Source organism: Sceloporus occidentalis, unplaced genomic scaffold (genome assembly GCF_023333645.1).
Source record: "Sceloporus occidentalis isolate IW3139 unplaced genomic scaffold, rSceOcc1.0.p SCAF_8, whole genome shotgun sequence".
NCBI lineage: Eukaryota > Metazoa > Chordata > Lepidosauria > Squamata > Phrynosomatidae > Sceloporus > Sceloporus occidentalis.
The window spans coordinates 9,630,967-9,657,013 of record NW_028316988.1 but is presented as its reverse complement, the minus strand read 5'-3'; the positions used below and the strand labels follow the sequence as shown (position 1 = coordinate 9,657,013).

At 45.3% G+C, this 26,047-nt stretch overlaps 1 protein-coding gene across 4 annotated transcripts; it reads right to left on the bottom strand.

Moving 5' to 3' along the window:
- Positions 1-990: 990 nt before the first annotated feature.
- On the bottom strand, positions 991-16,620 carry PDPN (podoplanin). 4 transcript variants are annotated; one of them, XM_089534487.1, is made up of 5 exons: positions 16,207-16,620; positions 9,061-9,137; positions 7,327-7,411; positions 3,794-3,954; positions 991-2,805 (listed from the first exon to the last, which is right to left on the bottom strand). In XM_089534487.1, exons 1-4 carry the CDS (start codon positions 16,274-16,276, stop codon positions 3,839-3,841), a joined length of 348 nt encoding a protein of 115 aa, XP_089390613.1. In that variant the 5' UTR covers positions 16,277-16,620; the 3' UTR covers positions 991-2,805; positions 3,794-3,838. The 4 variants fall into 4 exon arrangements, with proteins under 4 accessions (XP_089390613.1, XP_089390611.1, XP_089390615.1 ...); XM_089534485.1 differs by having other exon boundaries at positions 991-2,168; positions 3,843-3,954; XM_089534489.1 differs by having other exon boundaries at positions 3,849-3,954; positions 16,207-16,619.
- Positions 16,621-26,047: the final 9,427 nt, after the last annotated feature.

Genomic DNA, 26,047 nt, shown 5'->3' with positions numbered 1-26,047 from the left:
GTTTGAGTGTTGGACTAGGACTCTGGAGACCAGGGTTCGAATCCCAGTCTGACTAGGACTCTGGAGACCAGGGTTCGAATCCCAGCCTGACTAGGACTCTGGAGACCAGGGTTCGAATTCCAGCCTAACTAGGGCTCTGGAGACCAGGGTTTGAATCCCAGGCTGACTATGACTCTGGAGACCAGGGTTCGAATCCCAGGCTGACTATGACTCTGGAGACTAGGGTTCGAATTCCAGCCTGTGACTCTGGAGACCAGGGTTCGAATTCCAGCCTGACTATAACTCTGGAGACCAAGGTTCGAATTACAGCCCGACTATAACTCTGGAGACCAAGGTTCGAATCCCAGGCTGACTGTGACTCTGAAGACTAGGGTTCGAATTCCAGCCTGACTATGACTCTGGAGACCAGGGTTCGAATTCCTGCCCGACTATAACTCTGGAGACCAGGGTTCAAATCCCAGGCTGACTGTGACTCTGAAGACTAGGGTTCGAATTCCAGCCTGACTATGACTCTGGAGACCAGGGTTCGAATTCCTGCCCGACTATAACTCTGGAGACCAGGGTTCGAATCCCAATCTAACTATGACTCTAGAGACCAGGGTTTGAATCCCAGCCTATGACTCTGGAGACCAGAGTTCAAATCCCAGGCTGACTATGACTCTGCAGACCAGGGTTTGAATCCCAGCCTGACTATGACTCTGCATAGCCATGTAAACCCACTGGTTGACCATGAGCAAGTCACACTTTTTAATCTTTAGAGGTCACCCAGAGCAAACCCACTCTGAAGGAACTGCCAAGAAAACCCCGTCACCTGGAGCAGATTTAATTTCCCACTGACATAGAAGTCACCGGATGCTACTGAGTTGGGTATTGGTGAACAGTCAGGTTATTGTAGCATTTTATTTTGGGGAATCACTAACAAAGCATCCCTTTTAATTTCATTTAGAGAAAGAAATAAAATAAAAAGAAAGCCAAGCAATGAAAGCCTCTCTATTGTATTTTATTTTTAATAAGGGTAATGTGGCATGAATGCAATCAGCCCAACAAATTAAGTTTGGAATATTCAACCAGAGGATTAACATAAATGGATTTATCTTGGGATCAGCATCCAGGCAGATGTGTTTCCCTTGCAGAGGAACGTTTCCAGGCTCTGGTCCAGAAGAAGGGGAGAGGCAGGCGAATAAGGAGACTGAAGCATTGAAGAAGTGGAGAAGGTCCAGGTGGGTCTCCTGCCGAGGTGTGGTTCCTTGGCCAGGGGTCCAACCATGCTGAACTTTGGGCCTTTCACACTACACAAATCTAGTGCGACAATTCCAATTCAATGACCATGGCTCCATCCTGTGGGATCCTAAGAGTAGCATCCAAGTGAGGATGAGAGACAAGTAAATATGGAGGTTGAAATGTTGAAGAAGTGGAGAAGGTCCAGGTGGGTCTGCTGAGGTGTGTTTTTTTGGCAAGGTGTCCAACCTTATTGAACTTTGTACCTTTCACACTACATAAATATAGTGCGTCGATTCCACTTCAACTCCCATAGCTCCATCCCAAGGGATCCTAAGAATGTTATGCAGGTGAGGATGAGAGGCAGGTGAATAAGGAGGTTGAAGAAGTGGAGAAGGTCCAGGTGGGTCTCCTGTCGAGGTGCGGTTCCTTGGCCAGGTGCCTTTCACGCTACACAAATATAGTGTGACAATTCCAATTCAATGACCATGGCTCCATCCCGTGGGATCCCAAAATTGGCATTTTAGGGATGAGTACTTAGAATTAGAGCTCCAACGTGGCATAGAGATTTGAGCATCCATGGATTTTGATATCCATGGTGGATCCTGGGACCAAACCCAAGTGGATACCAAGGACCCACTGTGTATATAAAACAGAAATGGATATTAAAAGCCTGGCATGACACTTGCAAGCACTGTTTATTCTAGTTGTAGAATCGGAGAGGTCCGAACGTCAGAATTTTTGAATGAGGAATATAATGAAGATGAGCTTTCCCTTTAAAATGGTGGTTGTTTTCGACTCGATTTAATGCATGCTGTCTCTCTCTCTCTCATAGGAAGACTCCTACACTTAGGATGGAGATATGTATTTCTCCCAAACGTAGAAAGCCAGTCCTGTTGGGTTGGAGAGCTCTCTTGTTTCTTTTTTCCTACCTTGACGATGCTGTGACACTGGAAAGAAAGCAGAAAGGACGCTCCAAGTTGTGAAGCCATCTTGCTCTAGGCCAGTGATGGCGAACCTATGGCACGCGTGCCAGAGGTGGCACTCAAAGCCCTCTCTGTGGGCACATGTGCCGTCGCCCCAGCACAGAGTTTGCCAGAGTTTGTTACTAGAAAGCCAGAGAGACATGGCACTTTGCAATAAATAAGTGGGTTTTGGGTTGCAGTTTGGGCACTCGGCCTCGAAAAGGTTCACCATCACTGCTCTAGGCATTTCATGAAGCATCACAAGCCATTGTTTTAAGAAAAGGAAATAAGTTACTTGCACGAAGCACCGCAGAGCTACCCAAAAAAAGAGGCTTTCTTCATTTATTTTCATTTTTCCTAACGTAGACGTTTGTCCACTTAAAATAATAATAATTATTAGCATAAAAATTATCTATTCATAGGTGAGGAAAACGCCACGTTCGGCCCCATTCCTAAATGTCTCACTCCGGGAAACTATGGGTTGGGTCTTCATAGGTTGACCATAAGTCTCAGTATTGTGGCAAATCTTTGGCAAGTCCTTTTTCCCCGCAGGTGGAAGAGATGCTCAAAACGGAGGATCTGAGGATTTTGTCCCCCCACAATGGTTTTTCCTTGTTAGGGCCTGTCAAAAGAAATGGGCGGAAAGAGAGGTTATTTTGCAGAACCAATAAATACATCCATCTGCAAGTCGAGTCTCTGAAATCCTCCAAGATCCATGGAGGGCTGAGAGAGTCCCATCTTTGCTTTCGGATGGTTCGGTCTACACCAACTTTGTTTAACGCACCAATGTTTTAAAAACATTATGCTTAAAATGACCTCCAAGTGATGCTTATCCAAAACAGAATCCTAGAGTTGGAAGAGACCGCAAGGGCCATCCAGTCCAACCCCATTCTGCCATGCAGGAAATTCAAATCAAAGCATCCCCATTGACAGATGGCCATCCAGCCTCTGTTTGAAGACCTCCAGGGAAGGAGGGGGATCATGTTGAGACTTGGGTCCCATCTCCAAGATATCTCATTATGTCTATGAAAACATTCCCAAATCCAGTAAAACCCAAAATCTGAAACACTTCTGGACCCAAAATTTTTGAATCAGGGAGAATCAAACCTGTATCTATCTGTGCCTTTCTATTCCTCATATAAATTCAACTGAATTCTGTACAAAGCCAGCAGTTCCTTTTGCAGAAAAGAGCCATTTCTGGGCAGTTTCTTGCACCGAAAGCAAGATTCTGGCATTTTCTAGGTAGAAATGGTCTTTTCTGTGCAGAACTTGCTGTGCATGGCAAACATTTGTGTGTTCTGTTCTGTGCATGGAAATCCTCATGCACATTTTTTGCAGGCTATACCCTGAAACATGAAGGCTCTCCCTGCCTAACCTTCTTCTTTTCAAGGTTTTCTGACATTCAAAAAAGCAGTTTTTCAAGCACTTCTCCTCCCAAATCCTTGGGAATATTGTTTCCATACTTGCAATTGGGAAAAGAGGAGAAAGGTATGTGCCAGTGTCCCGCTCTGCCTGACCCTGGCATGCCCTTGCGTTCTGGACAGCCTCCGTAATTGGAGAAAACCCACCCAGGCTCAGGTTGCAGAGAAAAGGGAATATGGAGAACTGACCTCATGAGCCTCCTATGCCACCCTAACACCCGCCTTGCCAAGTACTTACGAGTACCTGCCCGACACCTTCTTCACAATGATAATGATGATCCCAGTGGCGACGCCAATTGCGACGATGATGCCAATGATAATCCCAGCCATGGTGGCCGTTTCCAGACCATCTGAAAGGGAATTGGAGAAGCATAAGTTTGGAAGAGACCTCAAGGGCCGTCCAATCCAACCCCATTCTGCCACAATCCAAGCACTGGCCATCCAGCCTCTGTTTGAAAACCTCCAAAGAAAGAGACTCCACCACACTCCAGGGACCTTATCGCACACATTATTTACACCGTTATGGGAATGGGAAGGGGACGCTCAGGGCTGCGCGCAACCGGGAAAAAAGGGATTTTATTGCAAAGCAAATCGTTGTCAAAATGGCCCCGTTTCGTCCCCCGGCACCAAGCCATCCCCATTCAGTGCTGAGGGGTGCCATTTTGCTCGGTTGGAAGACTTCTGAACCGAACATTTAACGCTCATCAGCACTGAATGGGGACGGCTTGGCGCCGTGGAACGGAATGGGGCCATTTTGAGGATGATTTGCTGTGTGGTAAAATCCGTTTCCCCCTAGTCATGTGCGGCCCCAAGAGTCCCATCCCCATAACGGGGAAAATAATGTGTGCGATAAGCTTTGAGGTCACCATCTTCCACCATCAAACAGCTCTTACCATCAGCAAGTTCCTACCAATGTTGAGGCGGAATCTCTTTTCCTGCAGCTTGCATCCATTGCTCTGGGTCCTATTCTCTGGAGCAGCATAAAACAAGCTCACTCCTTCCTCAGTATGACATCCCTTCAAATATTTAAACAGGGCTATCATATCATCTCTTAACCTCCTCTTCTCCAGGCTAAACATCCACAGCTCCCTACGCTGCTCCTCATAGGGATTCATGATTTCCAGACCTTCCACCATTTTGCTCTCCCTCCTCTGGACATGCGCCGGCTTCTCCACAACCCACTTGAATTGTGGTGGCCAAAAATGGATGCGGGTGGTCTATTGACTGTTTTCTCCTCCAGCACATCTGCAGGGCCAGCTTGTCTCTGTTGTGCGCCTTCCGGTCATTTCTCACTTATGGCGACCCTAAGATGATGCTATCATTTGAATTTCTTTGGCAAGTTTGTTCAGAGGAGGTTTGCCATTGCCTTCCCTTGAGTCACAGAGACTTGCCCAAGGTTTTGTGGCTGAGCGGGGAATCGAACCTTGATCTACAGAGTTGTAGTCCAACACTCAAACCACTATCCAATGCTGGTTCTCAACAAGGCATCCTCCCAGATGTATGCTGCAGCTAGATCCATGGAAAGCTATACTTCCCCCCTTACACAGCCACACAATATATATATATATATATATATATATATATGCACAAATATCCCCAAACACTCTCTAGGGAGTGTTGGGGGGCCATTTTTGGGGCATGTTTTAGCCCCTCTGGGGCCACTGCAACAATGGTCCCTCATCCTTAAATGGAGTATTTCAAATGGTGGATAAGGGAGACTCAACCTGTATATGAAAACATCCAAAAATCCAATAAAACAATCCAAAATCTGAAACTCCTCTGGTCCCAAGCCTTTTGGATAAAGGAGGCTCAACCTGTACTTTATTAAAGTCCAGTCATTGCTAAGGAATGTGTTAGGAATGCTTTGGGCAGAAACCGCCAAAAGGTACCAGCTTTCTGCCCTGCAAATAATGAAAAAACATTCCGTTCCAGAGCAACTTTATGCCCAAACCCAGACCTCCAAGAGAAAAAACAACCCACGAATAAACCAGGCATAGCATTGCTCCACATCTGAGCAGACAAAGAGAAGCTCACCGGGGTTTTTGTACTTAAAAGCCACCAGGAAGTTGCTTTGGAAAGAAGAAGTTATGAATTGTGGGATGGTTTGAACTCAGTCTTCTGATGGAATGCCAAAAAGGATGCATTTGGAAACTTAATATGGAAACTAACACTTTCCATCATCTGGTCAGTTATTAGACTTTTTAGCAGCAGAATCGGGGGCAACAATTTGGAACTACCAGACTATAAATTATGGGAAATAGGATTGCAAGGTGGTATAGTGGTTTGAGGATTGGACTATGCCTTTAGAGACCCGGGTTCAAGTCCTGGCTTGGCCATGGAAACCCACTGGGTAACTTAGGACAAGTCACACTCTCTCAGTCTCAGAGGATGGCAATAGCAACACTGCTCTGAAGAAACGTGCCAAAAAAACCCACAATAAGTTTGTCTTAGGGTTGCCACAAGCTGGAAATGATTTGAGGGCACACAACACACCCATACACACCCATACACTATTTTTGCACTTGGAACAACCACAACAGCAACAACAGCAACAACTTAGTTGTTGGAACTCAGTTTGCAGCAACTGAAGTAAGCTAAGGATGAAGGAGGGAGGAGGAGGGAGAAAGTGGGACTTTTTAAGAGCAATGGAAAATATGCCTCCATCCTGCACTGAAATGATACTGTATTTTTGTAGTTTCGTCTTATGGTTGCCATAAGTAGGAAACGACTTGAAGGCACACAACAACAAACATCATGGTGTTAAACAGTCTGCAATGACTTCTCCAAATGACTCCGCATCTGGCTTCTTTCCAGTCCGCACACCAAGAGCTTTTGCCACCTCTGGAACCAAAGTCTCACTCGTTAGCATGCCTATAGGTTCATATAAGGATTTATAGGTAACCCAAGAAAGCGACCTAAGCACTTGCCGCTTCGGTTAAATTCAGACATGACACGCGCCTTGTTTGAAAATCTACCCGGGGCCTTGGGTTTGGGTTGCTTGGAGTTGGACAAGGACCAAGGATGGGCCAAGGAGATGATAGAGCAATTTTAAGGACCTTGCTAGCTAATCCAGGCTGGTAACTGATACGATGGACCTGTTATGTAATTCTTAATTTGGGATAGGCCTGTAAACAAAATCTCAGCCGCAGGAGCCTTGCTCCAAATGCAGGGAAATCTGGCCAGAATGGTGTTTCCCGGGAATGGGAGAGAGGAATTTGCTTGCTGATTTAATTACTTAAAGAAATATCATTGCCTTTTATTAGTTTTGTTTTTACTAGACTTAAGGTGGATCATCTAAACTGTAGCGGGCCATAGCGGTTTGAGCGTTGGATTGTGATTCTGGTGACCAGGGTTCGAATCCCGCCTCGGTGATGAAACCCATTGGGCAAGTCACACACTCTCTCAGCCTCGGAGGATGCAATGGCAAGCCTCTTCTGAAGAAGCTTACCAAGAAAACTCCATGACAGTATCACTATTCACTGGAAATGTCTGGAAGGCACAAACAAACCACAACCAAAGCCTCCCAGTGCATCCCTCCAGTTGTTGTTGGACTGCAAGTCCCAGCAGCCCCCCCAGCCAGCATCACCAGCCATGAGGAATGCTGGGAGGTGCAGTCCAGCACTATGCAAGAGCTATGTGACTCCAGTCCCATGCGGAAGACCTCTCCCAGACTCATGGCATTCAAGCAAAAGATATAAAGCATTAAACAGTGCTGATCATACCATCAGAGGGCTCTGGCACACCCGGGTCAGTCACGTTCTCACTGTCTTCGCTGGTCGACAGGACACTGTCGGTGGTCATCACTCCCTGAATTGGGAAATCATCCGTCATCATAGGCAATTCTACACATTGGATTTGGCCTGGCCATATTGTAACTCAGACGGTGCATGTGGCCCCTGGGATTGTTGGGGCCTCCAAAGACTCACCCCCTTCAGATTTCATACTGTTTGTATTTTACTTTCTGGGAAGACCAACCAAATGGGCTTAAAACCAGCTTGCCAATGCAGTGGGCTACTTCCCCCATCCTTCCGGGCAACTGTAAACTGCACAAATCAGTCTGCAATAAGCCAAAACCAGAACCATGAAGGTATCTAGGAGGTCCCCACAGTTGGTGGCCGCAGTGGTGGGACAGGAGGAGGTCCTGACATTGGGGGCAGCAGTGAGGAGAAAGAAGAGCCTCCACATTTGGTGGCTGCGGTGAGATTAGTAACTTGGCCCTCTTTGCATTTTTGCTGCCAGAGTGTGCATGCTCATGGGAATGTCCTTCTAAGAATCCTAGAATCCTAGAGTTGGAAGAGACCCCAAGGGCCATCCAAGTCAACCCTATTCTGCCATGAAGGAAGACACCATCCAAGCCCTCCTTGGGACAGATGTCCATCCAGCTTCTGTTTAAAGGCCTCCATAGTGTGTTCCACTATAAAATAGCTCTTACTGTCAGGAAGGTCTTCCTAATATTTAAGTGGAGTCTCTTCTCCTCTAGCTAAAAATTAAAAATGAAATGCACAGATATAGGACTGGGGACACCTGGCTGAATGAAACTACGTGTGAAAGAGACCTAGGAGTCAAAGTAGACCACAAGTTGAACATGAGTCAACAGTGTGATGCGGCAGCTAAAAAGGCCAATGCGATTTTAGGCTGCATCAATAGAAGTATAGTGTCTAGATCAAGGGAAGTAATAGTGGCACTCTATTCTGCTTTGGTCAGGCCCCACCTGGAATACTGTGTCCAGTTCTGGGCAAAACAATTAAAAAAGGACATTGAGAAACTGGAGCCATGTGTCCAAAGGAGGGCAACTAAAATGGTGAAGGGTCTGGAAGCCATGCCCTATGAGGAACGCCTTAGGGAGCTGGGGATGTTTAGCCTGGAGAAGAGAAAGTTAAGAGGTGATATGATAGCCCTAAGTATTTGAAGGGATCACATGCAGAGGAGGGAGCAAGCTTGTTTTCTGCTGCTCCAGAGAAAAGGAGACAATGGAGCAATGGATGCAAGCTCCAGCAAAAGGGATTCCAGCTCAACATTAGGAGGAACCTCCTGAGAGTAAGGGCTGTTTGACAGTGGAAGACACTCCTTCCTCTGAGATTTTGGTGGAATCTCCCTCCTTGGAGGTTTTTTAACAGGGGCTGGATGGCCATCTGTCAATGGGGATGCTTTGACTGAGAGTTCCTGCATGGCAGAATGGGGTTGGACTTGATGGCCCTTGCGGTCCCTTCCAACTCTACGAGTCTATGATTCTAGCTTCCATCACTTGCTCCATTGTGTCCTATTCTCTGGAGCAGCAGAAAACAAGCTTCCTTCACCCTCATTATGACACCCCTTAAAATATTTCAACAGGGCCATCATGTCACCTCGTAACCTTAACCTAACTTCATGGTTGGCTTGGGATGCTTAGCATTGTGAGAAAGGCAGCCCAGGCAGCATCCTTTCTTGGGCTAGGCCTGGATCAAAGCAATACTCACCTCCGTTGGTGCTTCTGAAACCAGACTGTCACTGAGATCAGCAGTGGCTGCTTCATCTTCCAGGACAGGTGTGCTTGCTGGAAAAACCACAACAAAATCAGGGTGAGACTCAAATAGGGTTGCCAATCCAGGATTATTCCAGGTCCAGGGGTTTCCAGGGACAGACTCATGAGACCTAAAGACAGCTCTAGGTGGTGACATTAAGCATTATGCGTTTAATACCAACCACAGTTGTTCACGGCGTGTCATTCAGATACAGAGACTGATGGGGACAGTCGCTTTAGCAAAGAGTTCTGTCGTAATTTGCAGACAGGAAAATTATGCTCTGTCTGCAAATTAAGGCAGAACTCTTCGCTAAAGCGACTGTTCCCAGATCAAGGTGAAACTAAGGAATGTTATTCCTTCTTGCTGACTATGGGATACGGGATACGAACATTCAAGCTAGCCTACTTTGCTTCTATACCATAGGATGCAGCCATGGCAATTAAAGCATCATGAGAGCGATTGATCTGGGTAGTGTAGACAACACTCAATGGAGGCTCAATGGTGTGCCCCATGTCAGTGAATACACTCCACGTTTACATCCAGACTTTAGACGAGTTATCCAAGCTGCCGAACCTGGATCAATATAGGTTTAGCACCTGGGATAGTTTCTTTAAAGCAGAGCGGGCAAAGTACCACCTGCAGGACATATGTGCCTGCCAGAGCTGGGTTTATGGCCACCTAAGTATTTCTTTCCAAATAATTTGGGGGGGTTTGCTCTGGAATACCCAAAAATAATAATTTCAAAACAAAATGTTTGGTCCCCAAAGGATCTCTAGTGGCCCAGGAAGGCTCCAAATCATGACCCCCATATCCCCTAAAGTGTGTCTTGGGGCACCTGGAAGCAAAATGAATGGATTTTTGTTTGCGGGAGCAGGCGTGGTCATAGAATCATCAAATCCTGGAATCGGAAGAGATCCCAAGGGTCATCCAATCCAACCCCATTTTGCCATGCAGGAACGCACAACCAAAGCACTCCCAACAGATGGCCATCCAACATCTGTGAAAAAACCTCCAAAGGAGGAGGCTGCCCTAGGCAGCACCTTCCACTGTTGAACAGCTCTTGACGTCAGGAAGGTGGCATCTCTTTTCCTATAGTTTGGATTCATTGCTCTGGGTTCTAGTCTGGAGCCTCAGAAAACAAGGTGACTCCATCTCCGGTGAGAGGCGTGATCCTCCAATGTCTTGCAGCCCTTACTTTCCCACTGCTCTAATGCTAGCCAAAAACCCAGCATGGATTCACTGCGAAAGTAGACATGGGGCCCCGACAGCTTCTGCTGAATGTTCCCCCCCGCCAAAATATAGTCTGAGAAATTCCAGCTCAGTGCTATGACTAAACCCGATAGTCTGGAATTTCCTCCGTCGACCAGGTGTCCTCACCCTATGATTAAAACCTTGCATCATTTCCTTTGCTCATCTCTTTCTTTTCTGTCTCTCTCCACCATCCAAAGGTTACCGAACAGAAGCCTTTCGGCCGGACACCTTTCTTATCCTGAAATGATGCACAGAGTGTTGAGTGATGCATGAATCCAATGAACTCTTGCAGCCCGGAAACCATTTGCAATGGAGCAGACATGACCCAATGGGCCCATTGTGATGCATTATTGAAAGGAAAGGCGCGGACGAAGAGAGGGGCTTTCATATGAAACAGCAGGTCTGCAATCTTTAAAAAGCTGCTTAACACGGTCTGGTTTATTTTGTGCACACCAGAGGTTCTTGTGGCTGACCGCACAAAATTGGCCAGAATTCACATTTTGCTTTCTGTTTGTTTAAGCTGCTTGCAGCGGTGGGCTTTTGCTTTCCTGCGGCTTGAGGAAAGGGGCATTTGGGGACTAGCCGTCTATATATGTGAAATGTGAGGATTTGCTGTGGAAGGGAGTTCCAGAGGCCAGAAGCATCCACCAAGAAGGTCCTTTCTCATGTCCTCCCAAACATGGTGTTTTGAAGCATGGCGCCATGCTTCAAAGATCTTAAAGCTTAGGCATGCTCATATAGGGAGATAGGGCCTGAACAGACAGGACAAAATAAAGTTGTTTTGGGTCACTTTGAAGGTATGCTGTTTAAATGATGCATGCGTCCAAAGAGGCCAGAAGATGCACCAAAGCTGTGTTCTAGTCCTTAGGACTGGAGCATGGCTTTGGCACGGCTTTCGGACTCTTAGGACGCATGCACCATTTAAACAGCAAACCTCAAAAGTGACCCCAAGCAGCTTTATTTTGGCCTGTCTGTTTGGGTCTGTTTCTTTCTTTCTTTTGAAATATTTTTATTAAACATTTTGGTACATAGAAACCCTAACCCAATTCATCCAAATGCATACAGATACATACCAACATCCTCAGACAAATATTAGTATAAAGCAATATACTTACCCTCTGCTCAAACCATAAAAGATCACTATCGACGGTCCCCCAGATTTCAAAATCGCCCTACTATCATTGCATTTCTAACCCAACGATTCTAACACTTGCGATCCAACTCCAAGGAGATGGTCTTCTAAACACACTGGACGCAAGCAATGCGTATGTTTAATCCTTTTAATTATATTTGTTGATTTGATACCGGTGTGTTTTTGCGGTTTATATATCGGTGTTTTATTTATAGAATGTAGACGCTTATGATTGTATGTATTTGGGTTGTAATATTTTTTGTTAAATGAAACTATATGTTTTATTTATTCCTACCCAACCCATAAATTTATTTCTGTCTCCAAGGGGGTTCGGAAGAGGCTTGAGCAGAAGGTCATGCTGCTTCCTCCCAACAGTTAAAGGGAAAGAGATGATCTTACGGCGCACCGCCAGGATTCCCCAGGAGCGGAACCAGATCATGAAATATTGAAGGAAAATCTTCCATCCCGCTTGGAGCATCAAATATTTAATGGACGGGGGGAAAAATCCACCCACTGAAGCTTAGAGACTGACCAAGAAGAAATGCACTTAATTTTTTATCTTTTACGTTGATGAATTTTTGCTGGTGATGCAGATCCTCAAAGAAAGTGCTTTGTGAACTTACTCCGTCGGTACCTCCCAGATTGCTGCAAAGATGTTGCTAATTTTGATAGGTTTTATGCTTGTGCTCAGCACAAAAATATATACTACAGGTGTATCTACATGGTAGAAATAATGCAGTTTTACACGCCACTTTAACTACCATGGCTCCATCCGAAAGAATCATTGGAATTGTAGTTTTGTGAGGCACGGATAGAAAAGGCTGGAGAGCTTGCAAAACTAAAAATCCCTGGAGTCTATAGGATGGAGCTACAGCACTTAAAGTGGTGTCAAAACTGCACTATTTCTACCATGTAGATGCATCCAGAGATACATTTCAAGGCCTAAATTTGACATAATGGTCACAGAGTGCAACCATGCTCTAAGATCTATGGAAGAAGGCTTCTTTCCTGGTCCCAGTTGAGGATACAGGAGAAGACCTTCACAATAGATGTTCCAAAATTGTGGAATTGCCTTTGGACCCATGTCTATGTTGGAAGTAAAAAACCTTTTTTATTTAAGGAGGAAAAGAGAAACAGGACCCAATGGACATCTTCTGGAAGGGAGTTCCATAACCTAGGACACTGGTGGCAAACCTAAGGCACGGGTGTCAGATGGGGCACTCAGAGCCCTCTGTGGGCATTTGTGCCATCGCCTCAGCACAGAGTTCACCAGACTTTGTTACTAGAAATCCAGAGGAATACAGCACTTTCCGATAAATAAGCGGGCGTTGGGTTGCAGTTTGGGCACTTGGTCTCTAAAAGGTTCGCCATCACTGACCTAGGACCATCCACCAAGAAGACCATTAAGTTTATCACACAGGGCTCCTGGCACGCAAATGGAATGGTACAAAGGGGTCCGGGAAGGGAACAGAATGGGCTGGGGACGCATTTTACTGCACACCAGATTGCTGCCAGAAGTCCCCATTCCCCAAATTGCCTCCTCTGGGATGGATGGGAACGGAACGGGGACTTCCAGTATTGACGCCGTTCTGGTGTGTGGTAAAATGCACCCCCCGCCCGTTCTGTTCCCTTCCCGGCCCCTTTTGTACCATTCCATTTGCATGCCAGGAGCCCTGTGCGATAAACATACATCGCTCATATTCTCACCAAAAGTACCTTTGATGCCGGTGGGACTGCAAGAAGCCTTCCCTCAAAGATCTTAAAATCCTCAAAGTAGAGGAAGGGACGGCCTTTCAAACAGACTGATCTCCACTTAATGCCAAAAATGAAAGCGAATCCACAATACCCTGAGGACTATTGGCTCCTCTTTTTTTGGAATAACCTATTAGTCCAAAGTGATCTTGTAGCACCTTTGAGACTATTGCTAGCATGAGCTTTGCTAGTCACCAAAGGAAGCAGACTCAAGTCTAGGAAAGCTCATGCTACCAACGTCTCTTAGTCTCAAAGGGCCTACAAGATTTTGCTCATGGCTTTTGCATATTGATTTTGCAGACTAACACAGCAATGTCTTTTCATTATGACTCTAAGCCATGGTCTGAGCCATTGGATCAACTGGATTTACCTCCCTGTTGACTCACCATTTAAAGAATGGATGCAATGGGTCTACACTAGTAGGGACTAACCAACCAAGAATCCAGTCATACAATTGCACATTCTTGGACGGTGTGTAACTCTTTGCCATTGCACTTGGGTCATACCAGTTGATTCCTTGGAATTGCAGAAACAGCCACTGTGTTTCATCTCCCATTGCACAAGAGACCCAAGGCTGACACAAGGGTCTGATATACCATCAGTTGTGCAAGGTTAGTATGCACCAGGACAGGAGTGTGTAACACGACAGCTGTGCAACTACGTGTTTGCAAATTTCGCACAATGCTTGCAACGCAACGAAAAGGAGGGCGGCGGAGATAACGGCATTCCTGAACACTGAACGTAGCCAGGTTTCCCAACACAGACAGAAGAAGAGAGGAGAATATATTACATTCCTTTCTGAGTCAGTGTGAGGAAGTGTTTGCATGAATGGGCATAGCTACGCAACTATATTTTTGAGAAAGGCAAGGGTAGAAGTTAAAAACGTTGGAAAATACGTCTGTGAGTCCCTTATGAGAGTCTTTGGCTAGACATCTGAGAAACCAGGCTGGAAATCTACCAGGCATTCTCCTTATTGATTTGCATGCCTTCTTCTCCTCCTGTTGGCTTCCTGCCTCCTTCCCTCCTTCTCCTAACAACGCTTTTTATCATGCTGAGAAGAACAAAAACAGAGACAACGGTGAGATTTCCAGCTGGGAGTTAGAGCCACTTTGAACTGGAGATGCGTTCACACCAATGCAAATTCAACACTGCAGATTCCCAGTGGAAAAGGATTTATAAAATCGATATCTTTCCAAATATGGCTATTTATGGGATGATTTGTGATTGCATTTGGATTGCTTTCCATTTGTGTTTGGTATCGTTTGATATTCTTTTGCGAAGTTATGAGAAATATCATGGATGCCCCCCGCATTGGCTTTCGGTTAACTTTCCGATTTTCCCCGTGTGAAAAAGTCCATAGAGTTGGAAGAGATCCCAAGGGTCATCCAGTCCAACCCTCCGCCACACTGGAAGACACAATCACTGTGCTTGGGGAAACTACGTCTTTTGCACTACAGCTCCCAGCGTTCCTCAGCCACGGTCCAAAACAGACAGAGTTAAGGTTGCCATTTCTCAGGAGAGTCTCTAGTTCAGGGATTCCCAAATGTTGGCCCTCCAGGTGTTTTGGATTTCAGGTCCCTGAATGTTGGCCAAGCTGGTTAAGGCTTCTGGGAGCTGAAGTACAAAACATCTCTGGAGGTATAAAGTTTGGGGACCACTTCTCTAGTTTAGGTGGGCCATCTCCGGATGAGAGGCAAGAGTGGAAATACTCCAGCCAAAGGAGAAAAGGGCCGAGAGAAAACCTCCAGCTCAGCTAGCAGAACAGCAGCTTGCTACAATTTGCAAGGCTTCATTGATTTTTGGCTGCAACTTGCAAAGACTGTCCATGGATAGTTTTTTGTGGGTTTTCCGGGCTATGCGGCCATGTTCTAGAAGAGTTTATTCCTGACATGTCACCAGCATCTTCAGATTCTCTGAAGATGCCAGCCACAGATGCTGGCAAAACTCTTCGAAAACATGGCCACATAGCCCCATCCCAAAAAACTATGGATGCCGGCCATGAAAGCCTCCGACTTCACACTGTCTATGGAGTCCAATTATTTACTTAGCTTACTTCTTCCCTTTCACTTGTTGCAGTGCCAGGGCTCACCTTCTGCTCTGCTTTGCATCCATCTACTGGCTAGAAACAAGTCGGCTAGATTAAAAATGCTCCTAATCCCAGCTCCTTAAATAGTTGAGAAGCAACAATCCTCTCATTCCACCTTGATCTGGGAACATCTCCTTTAGCGAAAATGTCCATCTTGATTTTTTGTGTTGGTGGGTGTTGGCACGACAAGTTGTGAGCAGCTGGAGGTAGGACCGGATGAATCATGGTGCCTGATATCAACAGGGACTTTCATCAGGTCTCAGGCTTTGACCCAGAAACCTCAGGGCCTGGGACGATCCTGAACTCGCAACCTTAGACGGAGTAATGTTTCCAAGCTGCAAAAAGGGACCTGGCGATGTGCCACCTGCCCTTTCAGGTGCTCAGGGCATGGTTGACGTCAACCATGCCTCTTGCCCTTTCTTGTACAACAACTGGCACGAAGCACATGGGATGAAAAGGGCTGGGATACTAATGGTTGGCTTGGATCGATCAGGCTGCTTGAAGTGCAAAGGATAAACTTGGGGAGTGGTGTTGCTGTGTGCCTTGTAGTCGTTCCTGACTTACGGTGACTCTAAGGAGAACCTATCCTGGGGTTTTCTTGGCGAGGTTTGTTCCGAGGAGGTTTGCCATTGCCTTTCCCTGAGGCTGAGAGAGTGCCACTTAGTGGGTTGCTATGGCCAAGCTGGCAATCGAACCCTGGTTTCCAGAGTCACTGCCCAACGCTCAAACTGTGACACCAACCTCCTAGAATCACCCTTCAATAATAAAAACAAATCTCCAAATCAACCCATGCAGTTTTTCAAACTAAAACAAGCTGAAGAGAAACCCTTCTCCATTTCCTTTCTGCTCATTCGCAAACCATGGAGAAATTTTCTCTTACCTTCCTCCGCCAACGTGCAGAACGATAAACTCCCTAATAAGAAAAGGAGAAGCGGTGTTTTCATCAACATCTTGAGTTGTTCTTGGCGTCGTTTTCTACTTTAAAAATCCAGACCGGAGTAATCCGGCAATGCCTCCAAAAGTCAGCTTTTGCAAAAGTTTTAGTTTAGCAAAAAGTTTGGTTTTCTGAAACTTTCTGCTTTTGCAAAAGTGTGTTTGGTTTCTTCCAAGTCTCCCTTTCTCCTCTTTGCTGAGGTTGACAGAGGCACTTTGGTTGGGCTCTTCTCTCCCCAAAAGCCTTGACAGCAAATGCAAAAAGTCACCCACAAGAGATTCAGCACTTTCCCCCTTTCGCTGAAGAAGGCTGGGTCGGTATTCAAAGTGGTCCCCAAAGATCCCGCCCCACTCCACTCTTTCTGGCCCACCCATCCAAACAAAAATATGATCGCTCTCGGGTTTAAAGTTACAGGATGTTTTAGAAGATGCCAGAGACCGTTTTATATATAGAGAAGTGTGGAGGAAGGATTAAGGGACGGGAGGCGAAGATGGGACGCCCGCCTTGTAAAGCCAAAGCTGGTGCCGCAGGATAATTTGGGTTATTTCTAGCCGAGCAAAGCGGCCGGTTGATTTATTTGGTGACTTTATTTGGGATTTGCTCTGGTTTCATAAACCAAATGAAGGCTTTTGGGTGGAAGAACAAGGCAGCGAGGGCGGCGACGGGAGGCAAATGTTACCTCTTTTTAGTTAAACACGGAATTTAAAACAACTAAAATGGATGAATGGGGGAACAGTCTATAAAGAAGAAATGGGAGAAAGACTTGTTGATAGAGTTAAACAAAAAAAATTGGGGGATTAGATTAAGATTAAGAGGTTAATGCTTCATCAATGTATAGCATGCTTTATGCTATATTATAAAGTTATTGTAAAATTGAGGACAGAGAAGGGTAAACATTGTACAAACTTGAATTTAAAATGAAGATATACAGAAAGGAAGATGAATGAATGGATCGGCGAAGAGGAAGTCTTTGGAAGTCTTTTAGGAATGCAAGATTTCAGTTGTCTTATTGTGTGTGTTTGTTTGCTTTTGCATGTTATGTACCCAGTTATTTGTACGTTGTGTGTTCACGTATTTTTGTTTTGTCTTGGAAAATAAATAAAAAATGTTATTTTGCTATCCTTGGTCAAAATTCCCGGCATCAACAAGAGAGGATAAAAATCCTCTGAATGCTAAGGAGATTCTTGAACGTTTAGGATTCTACCTGAACGAATTTTCTAACGCTAATGGACCAATTCCCAAATATTTTGGAATATCATTTCCACCCATATAGTCATGAGAGTGAGGTCCAGGCCCTTGAAAATGGCCTTTTGCAATGAAAAGGATGTGGAAATGTGTTAGTGGATTGTGACACTGCATGATATAGGATGCCAGGGTATGAAAATCTATGGAGTTTATCACATGGGAGGAATCTCTCTTAATTTCAAATGAAAAGAAAGTGGGGCCAGAACGCATTCACATGAATTCGCTAGTTTAGTGAATTTATGTGAATGTGAATTGCGTTCGGACTGACTTCCCATTGCCCGAAATTGCGTGTGGTAGTCTATCACGCAATAACATTAAACCCCATGAATGCGTTTGGATTGCCATTGGATTATACCTCCAATTTCCCTTGTCTGATACCATCCTATGAAAACTTCCTTTCTCTTGTTTGGGCTGAATGGTCATTCATGCTCAGCCCCACCGCATCCCCGAAAATGTTTGGGTCAGAAACATGTGAAAACATGGCAACGTGTTTTGTCTCTTCCCCAAACATCTTCCGCTTCCTTCTCCCTTTCCTGGCTCTTGTTTAGCCTCACGGACGCCTTGCCAGGCTGAATAAAAAGGCAAAAAGACTGAACCGTTCAGTTCCTCGGAGATTATACGGCCGAAACAAAACAGTGGCTTCTTTTCAAGGACTCGCCCTCCTTTTCTCCACGCTCCGACTAGGCTAAATTTGAACCTCGTGAAGGAGCGCACGGTGCCAAAAACACACACACATCCACACAGCTTTGGGGAGTTTGCTCTTAGCAACTGGCAGCCTTTTCTTCAGGGACTGGATGATTTCCTCCACCCTGGTCCTTTATTTTTCTCTTGCATGCCCAGCTTTCTGAATCCCATCTTCCTTGGGACAATACTGCAATATTGCAGACTTGGATTTTTATGGGGTTTATGGGGCTCTGTGGCCATGTTCTAGAAGAGTTTATTCCTGACATTTCGCCAGCATCTGTGGCTGGCATGGAAGAGAGCCAGCATGCCAGCATTCTCTGGAGATGCCAGCCACAAATGCTGGCAAAATGTCAGGAATAAACTCTTCTAGAACATGGCCACAGACCCCCCCCAAAACCCACAAAAATCTATGGATGCCAGCCATGATTGCAGACTTGGTTATGGTTATGGTTTTGAGGTCTTCAGGAGAGGATCTTCCCATGGTCCCACCACCAAAACAGACCCATCTGGTGGGAAACTGGGAGAGGGCCTTCTCGGAGTTGGTTTTTCATTGGCAAACTCAGGGAAGCGTATCGCACCCATTTCTCCCCCCGTTTTGGGAAAGGGAAGGGGACACTTGGGGCCGCGTGTCACTGAGAAAATGGATTTTACCGCACACCAAAGTGTCCTTAAAATGATCCCATTCCGTTCCCCGGCCCCAAGCCAACCCCATTCATTGCTGAGGGGTGCCATTTTCCTCAGCCAGAAGACTTCCAACCCGAACATTTGATGCCCCTCAGAACTGAATGGGGTCGGCTTGGGGCCGGGGAAAGGAATGGGACCATTTTAAGGACACTTTGGTGTGCGGTAAAATCCGTTTTCTCAGTGACACGTGGCCCCGTGTCCCCTTTCCGTTCCCATAATGGGGGGAAAAATGGGTGTGATAAGCTTGAGAAATTGACCTTGTCCGAGTTGGATTTTTCTCTAACTTGGGGTTTAGGAGGAAGCAGAGATAACATTGCATTAGAAGTAGCAGGAGCTGGTGAAAGTATCCATCCGAGTCTTGCCTGTACTTTTTAATTTCCTAGGAGAGCAAGTTACAATGTGTTGGTTTTTTTGTGGGTTTTTTGGGGCTATGTGGCCGTGTTCTGGAAGAGTTTATTCCTGATGTTTCGCCAGCATCTGTGGCTTTGGCATCTTGAGAGAAAGGTTCTCTGAAGATGGCAGCCACAGATACAGGTGGCCATGATATATGTACAGAACCTTGCACACATGGCAACGTTGCTTCAAATACGAAACCTGTGTGCTTTTCAGGTCAACCCCGTCAACTAAAAAGTCCTTCGATAAAGGTTTAGTCAATGGCAGCGCTTCCTATTAAGCCAATTAAGCTTTGCCTCCCGCCGCTACAGTTTCCTGGTGAAATTGTTTCATGGAGGACTCTTTCTTCTGGTCGGCTGCAGCTGCCTGTTCAGCATCAAAAGACAATCGGCATTGACTGAAGTACGTGGCGCTCACCATGAACATCATCCCCCTGAACTCCTGGAAACGTGGCCGAATCCAAAACCGCAGCTGTTATCAACTGAAAGAAGAGCTTTGTGCCTCTGCCTTGTCCCATAATGTCCTTCTACATTGCCTCACGAAGGGGTCTGTGGCATGTCAATATGCGAAAAGAACAGATGCGGCATTATGTGAAGGTAATGGACAGATTTCCCCATCCCAAAGAAGAACAACCGAGCAACCCCATTAAATGCCTGTGAGTTGCTATTAGGTTCCTCGTATCTTTTACTGGAGAATCTGAAGACGGCCCTGCATACTCTGGTAATTTCAAGGTTGGACTTCTGCTATACATTGGGTTGCCTTCGTACCAAGTTTGGAAACTTGGGCCTGTTACAGACTGCCAAAATAAAGCTGCTTCTGATCTCTTTGGAGGTATGCTGTTTAAATGACGCATGGATCCTAAGAGTCCGGAGGGCGCGCCAAAGCCACACTCCATTCCTAAGCACTGGAGTGCAGCTTTGGGGCAGCTTCCGGATTCTTAGGATGCATGCATCTTTTAAACAGCATACCTCCAAAGAGATCAGAAGCAGCTTTATTTTGACAGTCTGTAACAGGCCTTAGTTCAAAACACAACAACCAGACTAGGAGCGATTGTGGAATAATAGAACCATAGAGTCCTAGTAGTATTGCACACTTAATAAATCATCAAATCATAGAGTTGGAAGCACCTTCGACAGATGGCCATCCAGCCTCCATTGAAAAATCTCCAAAGAAGGACACTCCAAAACCATCCAAGGGAACGCCTTCCATTGTTAAACATCTTACCATTAGGAAGTTGATGTTTAGGTGGAATCTCTTTTCCTATAGTTTGAATCCATTGCTCCGAGTCTTAGTTTCTGGAGCAGCAGAAAACAAGCTTGCTTCATCCTCAATAGGACATCGCTTCAAATATTTAAACATGGCTATCATGTCCCCCACTTAACCATCTCTTCTCCAGGGTAAACATACACAGCTCCCTAACTCACTCCTCATAGCATTTGGTCCTTACCAGACCTTCTACCATTTTGATCACCAGGATCTATCTTGTCTATGTCCTTCTTGAATTGTGGTGCCCAGAACTGGACACGGGATTAACTGGACCCAAAATTAATATCACTCCAGTGGCTGCCAGTTTGTTTCTGGGCAAGGTACAAAGTGGCAGTGGTTACCTTTAAAGTCCTATACTAGTCAGAAAGATCAAAATGCGTACCTTCCAACTGTCCCTATTTGGCAGCAACAGCCCCATTAATCCCCTGTGATCCCACTTTTTCAGCTGCTTTTAAAACGTCCCAGTTTTGCTCTCATTATCCCACTTTCCCCCTTTTTCTTCAGCTGACTTGCATTGCTGCAAACTGAGTTCAAACCCCCCCAAATGCCCCCAGTTAACTCACTAAGAAAAGGAGGGCGTAAAATCTTGCCCTCCCCAAAAGGCTCACCTTTAAAGCAATATAAACCATTTCTTCTCGGACAAAAGCTTCAAACCATTTTGATCTGGGTGGGACATATGCATGCATTGCCAGGATTCGGCCAGAAGGCTATGGAGGGAGCTGAAAAGAGGGAAGCAGCAAAGCAAAAAGGATTTGTTCTTCTCACTATCACCCTCACAGAATTTCAAAGCTTTGGGCTTTTTATTTTGCCTCCTAATAACAGGCCTTTGGTGGCTTATCCCTACAGAAGCACTGGCGACCCAGTCAGCATTCAAACAAAGGAGGCCAGTCCTAGCCTTTTTATGCAACCAAAGTCCTCCCCACTTTGTGCCAAAAGTGCTCAAGAAATAAGAGCATTTCATGTTTCCTTGCACCAAAGCAAAGAAAAGCCTCCATTGACTGCTGCATGTCAGGGTTCGCTTAAGTGCATTGAAAGCACATCGGAGAAGAGCAAATGGCATTCAATGCCCCTCGGGCCAAGAATAAACCCATGTGGCTTTTCTGTACAACCCACTTTCTAACTGCTGGACATGCGCTTCGAGATGAATTCGCACAGTTGACACAAGAGGGAGCCCCGATTTCACAGATCCACGTGGCTTAATTCATAAGCTGCATGGAAGTTGAGTGGGAAGAGCAACAGTCATAATGCAAGTCAATGGGATGCAGATGATGGGAAAAAAGGACAGTGCAGTGAGGAAGAAGAAGAGGAAGACAAAGAAGAGGAGGAGAAAGAAGAAGATGATAAAGATAAATAAGGAATAGAAGAGGAAGACGAAGACGAAGGCAAATAAGATACAGAAGAAAGAAGAAGAAGGAGAACTAGTAGTAGTGGAGGATGAGGAGGGAAGAAGTGGAAGAAGTGGAAGAAGAGGAGAGAAGGAGAAGGAAGAAGATGGCAAATGAGGAAAGGGAGAAAGAGGAAGAAGATGACAATTACGGAGGAGGTGAAGAAGAACAAGAAGAACAAGAACAAGAAATCAAGTTTCATATTCTCTTTTCACACATTTCAATCTCTTGCAAGCTCCAAAATAAATAAATAAATAAATAAATAAATAAATAAATAAATAATAATAATAATAAATTGAAAAATGTCCAGTTTTTTGGTGTTCTCACCGAACAGGGAGAAAATGGTTTTCTTTCCATGCTTTTCTAAAGGAGAGAAGACATACCCAGCACCAACTCATGGGCTGACTACAACTCTGCAATCCCCTTGGAAGATTGTAATGATCACTAGTAAATTTCCTGCACATAAAAACTGCGTAGTAAATGCTCTGAATGTTGTTGGCATGCGTCTCTTCTGTGTGTGTGTCTCTGTCTATATGCATGCATTTTAAACGAAGTGCTGTAACATCCTCTCCGCTCTTGGCCTTGCGGGGGGATTGGTGCACACGCTGACTTAATCCATCCCGACATTTCACCCATCTTATTAACAAGACAAGTGAAACGTCAAAAAACATCACGTCAGAAACACGCGGCTTTCTTGTCCTGAGGGGCGCATGCGGAGCACAATCCTGCACTTTTCCGCTAGCCAGCAAAATCCATTTTTTGAGAGCGAAGCCAAGCCGTAGCCTTTGCATGGGAACTGTGAATCCGCCGGATCAATTAGAACAGAATTTCGGGTCCAGAGAGAGAAGTGTATCAGTTTCAGGATAACTCAAAGAGCTGTAAAACAATTAACAAATTGGCTTGGATGGATCTTGTTGAGAGAAAATAAAACTTGAATGCTTTCTTTTCAGGGGAGAGTGGTGAGCGGATGAACAACAGCCAACTACAGGTTATCCGAAATGCTTGAGACCAAAAGCATTTGGGATTTCAGACTTTTTCGGATTTTGGAATATTTGCATATACAGTGTGTGTCCGCATTATACGCGCATGCACTATACATGGCTTTGAGCTCACGCGCAAAGCTGCGTAGAGCTGTGCAGGAGTGTGCGGGGTGAAAGGGGTGGCGTGTCCTATTTGAATGAATGGGGTGTGCGCCTGTGGTGCATGTGCGCTGCCGTGCTGCTGTGTTCACTTGAATGGGGCTCGAGTATACGCGCTATTTGGCTTATGCGGGGTGGTGGTGGTGGTCCGGAATGGATCCCCCACGTAAGCCAAGGGCGCACTGGACAGTCGACCCTCCACACCTGCAGCTTTGACTTTAGCAAATTTGGTTATTTGTGGATTTGAGTAATGTATGTTCTCTCCAGGAATCTCTAAGTCCTCCAGCGCAAGTGCTAGTGCCTCTCAAAACTATATATCCCAGGATTCGGTTGGATGGAGCCACAGCAGTTAAAGTGGTGCCAAACAGCATTATTTCTATAGTGCAGATGTGCCCTTGGAGGAGCAGAGAACAAACCTGCCGGCTCCTCTCTGTGACAGCCCTTTAAATGTTTAAAGAGTGAAATAATGTCACCTTCCAGTCTTCTCTTGGCTGCATGTGTTATCTGCATCTATATTTCTCCCTTGGTATCCATTGTGGATACAAAAATCCATGGATGCTCAAGTCCCATTAAATACAATGTTGTAAAATGGTGCCCCCTATATAAAATGGCAAAATCAAGGTTTGCGGCTTTGACTTTTGTGGATTTGATTATTTGCGGTTTAGATTAATATATTCTCTCTAGGAATTTCTAGGTCCTCCAACCCAACTCTGCCAGACGTTGACCATAGAGTAGTGCTGGAGAACCTAGACGTTCCTAAAGAAAATACTTCTCTAGGCAATTTTAGGTCCTCCAGCATAATTCCATGATCAACCTCTGGCAGATGTTGACCATAGAGGTGCACTGGAGAACCTGGAGATTCCTAGAAAGGCCCCAGTGAATATGGAAGGACCACAATGTGTGTGTGTGTGTGTGTGTGTGTGTGTGTGTGTGTGAGAGAGAGAGAGAGAGAGAGAGAGAGAGAGAGAGAGTGTGTGTGTGTGTGTATGTATATATATATATATATATATATATATATATATATATATATAATACAGTGCACTCTTGGCTTACGTGGGGATCCGTTCTGGACCCCCCCGTGTAAGCTAACTACCGCACATGCTCAAGCCTCATTCAAGTGAATGGGCCTCGTGCATGTGGCGGTGTGGTGGCACCCTGCATGCTCAAAGCCGCATATAGCGCAGCCGTGTATAACGCAGGCGCACTATATTTTCAAGCTGGGAGTGGTTCAATCCTTAGATAAGGAATCCATGGCTACGAAGGTCCAACTGTGTTTTAAAATAGAACTAGGAAGACCAAGTGAGTGGCTATAATACCAGCAAGGGGATAGTAGCTTATCTAAATTCGGTCCTACAAGGACCAATGCTTTCCTAGTATTGCCGACTGAATCTACCCTAGACATAAATAAATCAGTGCAAGCAGTTCATTATAGCAGCATCTTATGTACTGACCAAAAAACCCTCATGATGTGTCTGAGAAGACAATGCAAATGGCAGAAACTGTGCCCGGATGAGCTGTTGGATCCACTCCTGGACTTGAAGCCTCTGTTAGCCCCAGGGGGCTTGCAAGAAGCTGTGTGGTTTCGTTCTGAATTGACAAACCTCTCTTGGCAGTGGTTTTCTTGCAAAGTTAGCGGCTTGTCAGAGAGCATCAATAACGTCATTTGGGCTTTCTTGATTTCACTCCCTTTGGCAGTTTCTCTTTACTCAGCCTTCTGTGGATAAGTAGATGGTGAGGCTTTCATTTGGGCAAGGCAACCAATAGATTCGGATCGGGGAGGTCCCCTCTTTTGTATTCTACCTCCCCTTGGCTGAATATAAAATGGGGAACCTCCCCAATCTGAATTTATTGGTTGCCTTGCCCTAATGAAAGCCTTACCAACTTATCCACAGAAGGCTTTGACTGCATGGACCACAATAAGCTAGGGAATGCTCTCAAACAAATGGGAGTGCCATTACATCTGATATTCCTGATGAAGAATCTATACTTAGGATAAGAAGCTACTGTATTGTAAGAACAGGATATGGAGAAACAGAATGGTTCCCAATGGGCAAAGAGAGTCAGTCAAGGCTGCATTTTATCTCCCTTCTTGTTCAATTTGTCTACAGAAAATATCATGCAAAGAGTAGGTTTAGACTCAGAAGACGGAGTGAAGAAAGGAGGAAGGGACATCAACAATCTATGCAGACGATATGATAAGATATGCAGACGATAGCATATTACTAGCAGAAATCATCATAGGCTTGGAGCAATGATTAAAGAAAGTCAAAGATGCATGCGCAAAGGCAGACCAACTGGTGAACATTAAGAAAACAATAATAATGACCACGAATGATAAATATACATTCAACCTAGATAATGAGGAAATTGAAATAGGTAAAGATTTCACATATTTTGGCTCAAACATCGATCAGAGCGGAGACTGCAGTCAAGAAATCAGAAAAGGATTAGGATTAGATGATGTTGGATCAGAAATATTTAATGTAGCCTAGATGCAGAGCAGAGTGAAGGGAAGAAGAACGTTAAGTAAATACACAGACCCTCTTGGAGAGCCTTTGCAAATAGCAGCAACAGACCAGACTATGGTTCTCAGCTGATTTGAATTAGATTTGGATAACAAATCGGGCCTTCCTTCCTTCCTTCCTTCCTTCCTTCCTTCCTTCCTTCCTTCCCTCCCTTTAAAAATATTCTTGAAAGAGAGCCCAAAGACCTAAGAACTGATGTGTTCCTTCTTTCCATTCTAAATATAACCCGGTGTGATAAGACCTTATCAGATCGAGACTTTGAGCTGTCTACCTGCTGCAGGTTTCTAAAAGTTCCCTTTTAAAAGTGAGCTTCGGCATCAAATGGCTTTTTCTCTCTCTGAAGCAGACGTTTTCACCCTGGTCTCCTTTGAATGCACTCCACTCTCTCCCTGACCTTGCTTCTCAAATTGGCAGGAGCTCTTTTGGAGAGGAATGGCAAAACGTAACAAAGGTGTCCTCATTGAAG

What these genes read in the sequence shown, in the direction of transcription:
- PDPN (XM_089534485.1), bottom strand. Translation starts at nt 16,276, where the DNA reads ATGTTGATGAAAACACCGCTTCTCCTTTTCTTATTAGGGAGTTTATCG. An exon ending in CTGCACGTTGGCGGAGGAAG is followed by an intron (nt 9,138 to 16,206) that starts GTAAGAGAAAAT and finishes TGGTTTTTCCAG; the next exon opens with CAAGCACACCTGTCCTGGAA. An exon ending in AAGGTGTCGGGCAGGTACTC is followed by an intron (nt 2,169 to 3,842) that starts GTAAGTACTTGG and finishes CTTTCTTTCCAG; the next exon opens with TGTCACAGCATCGTCAAGGT.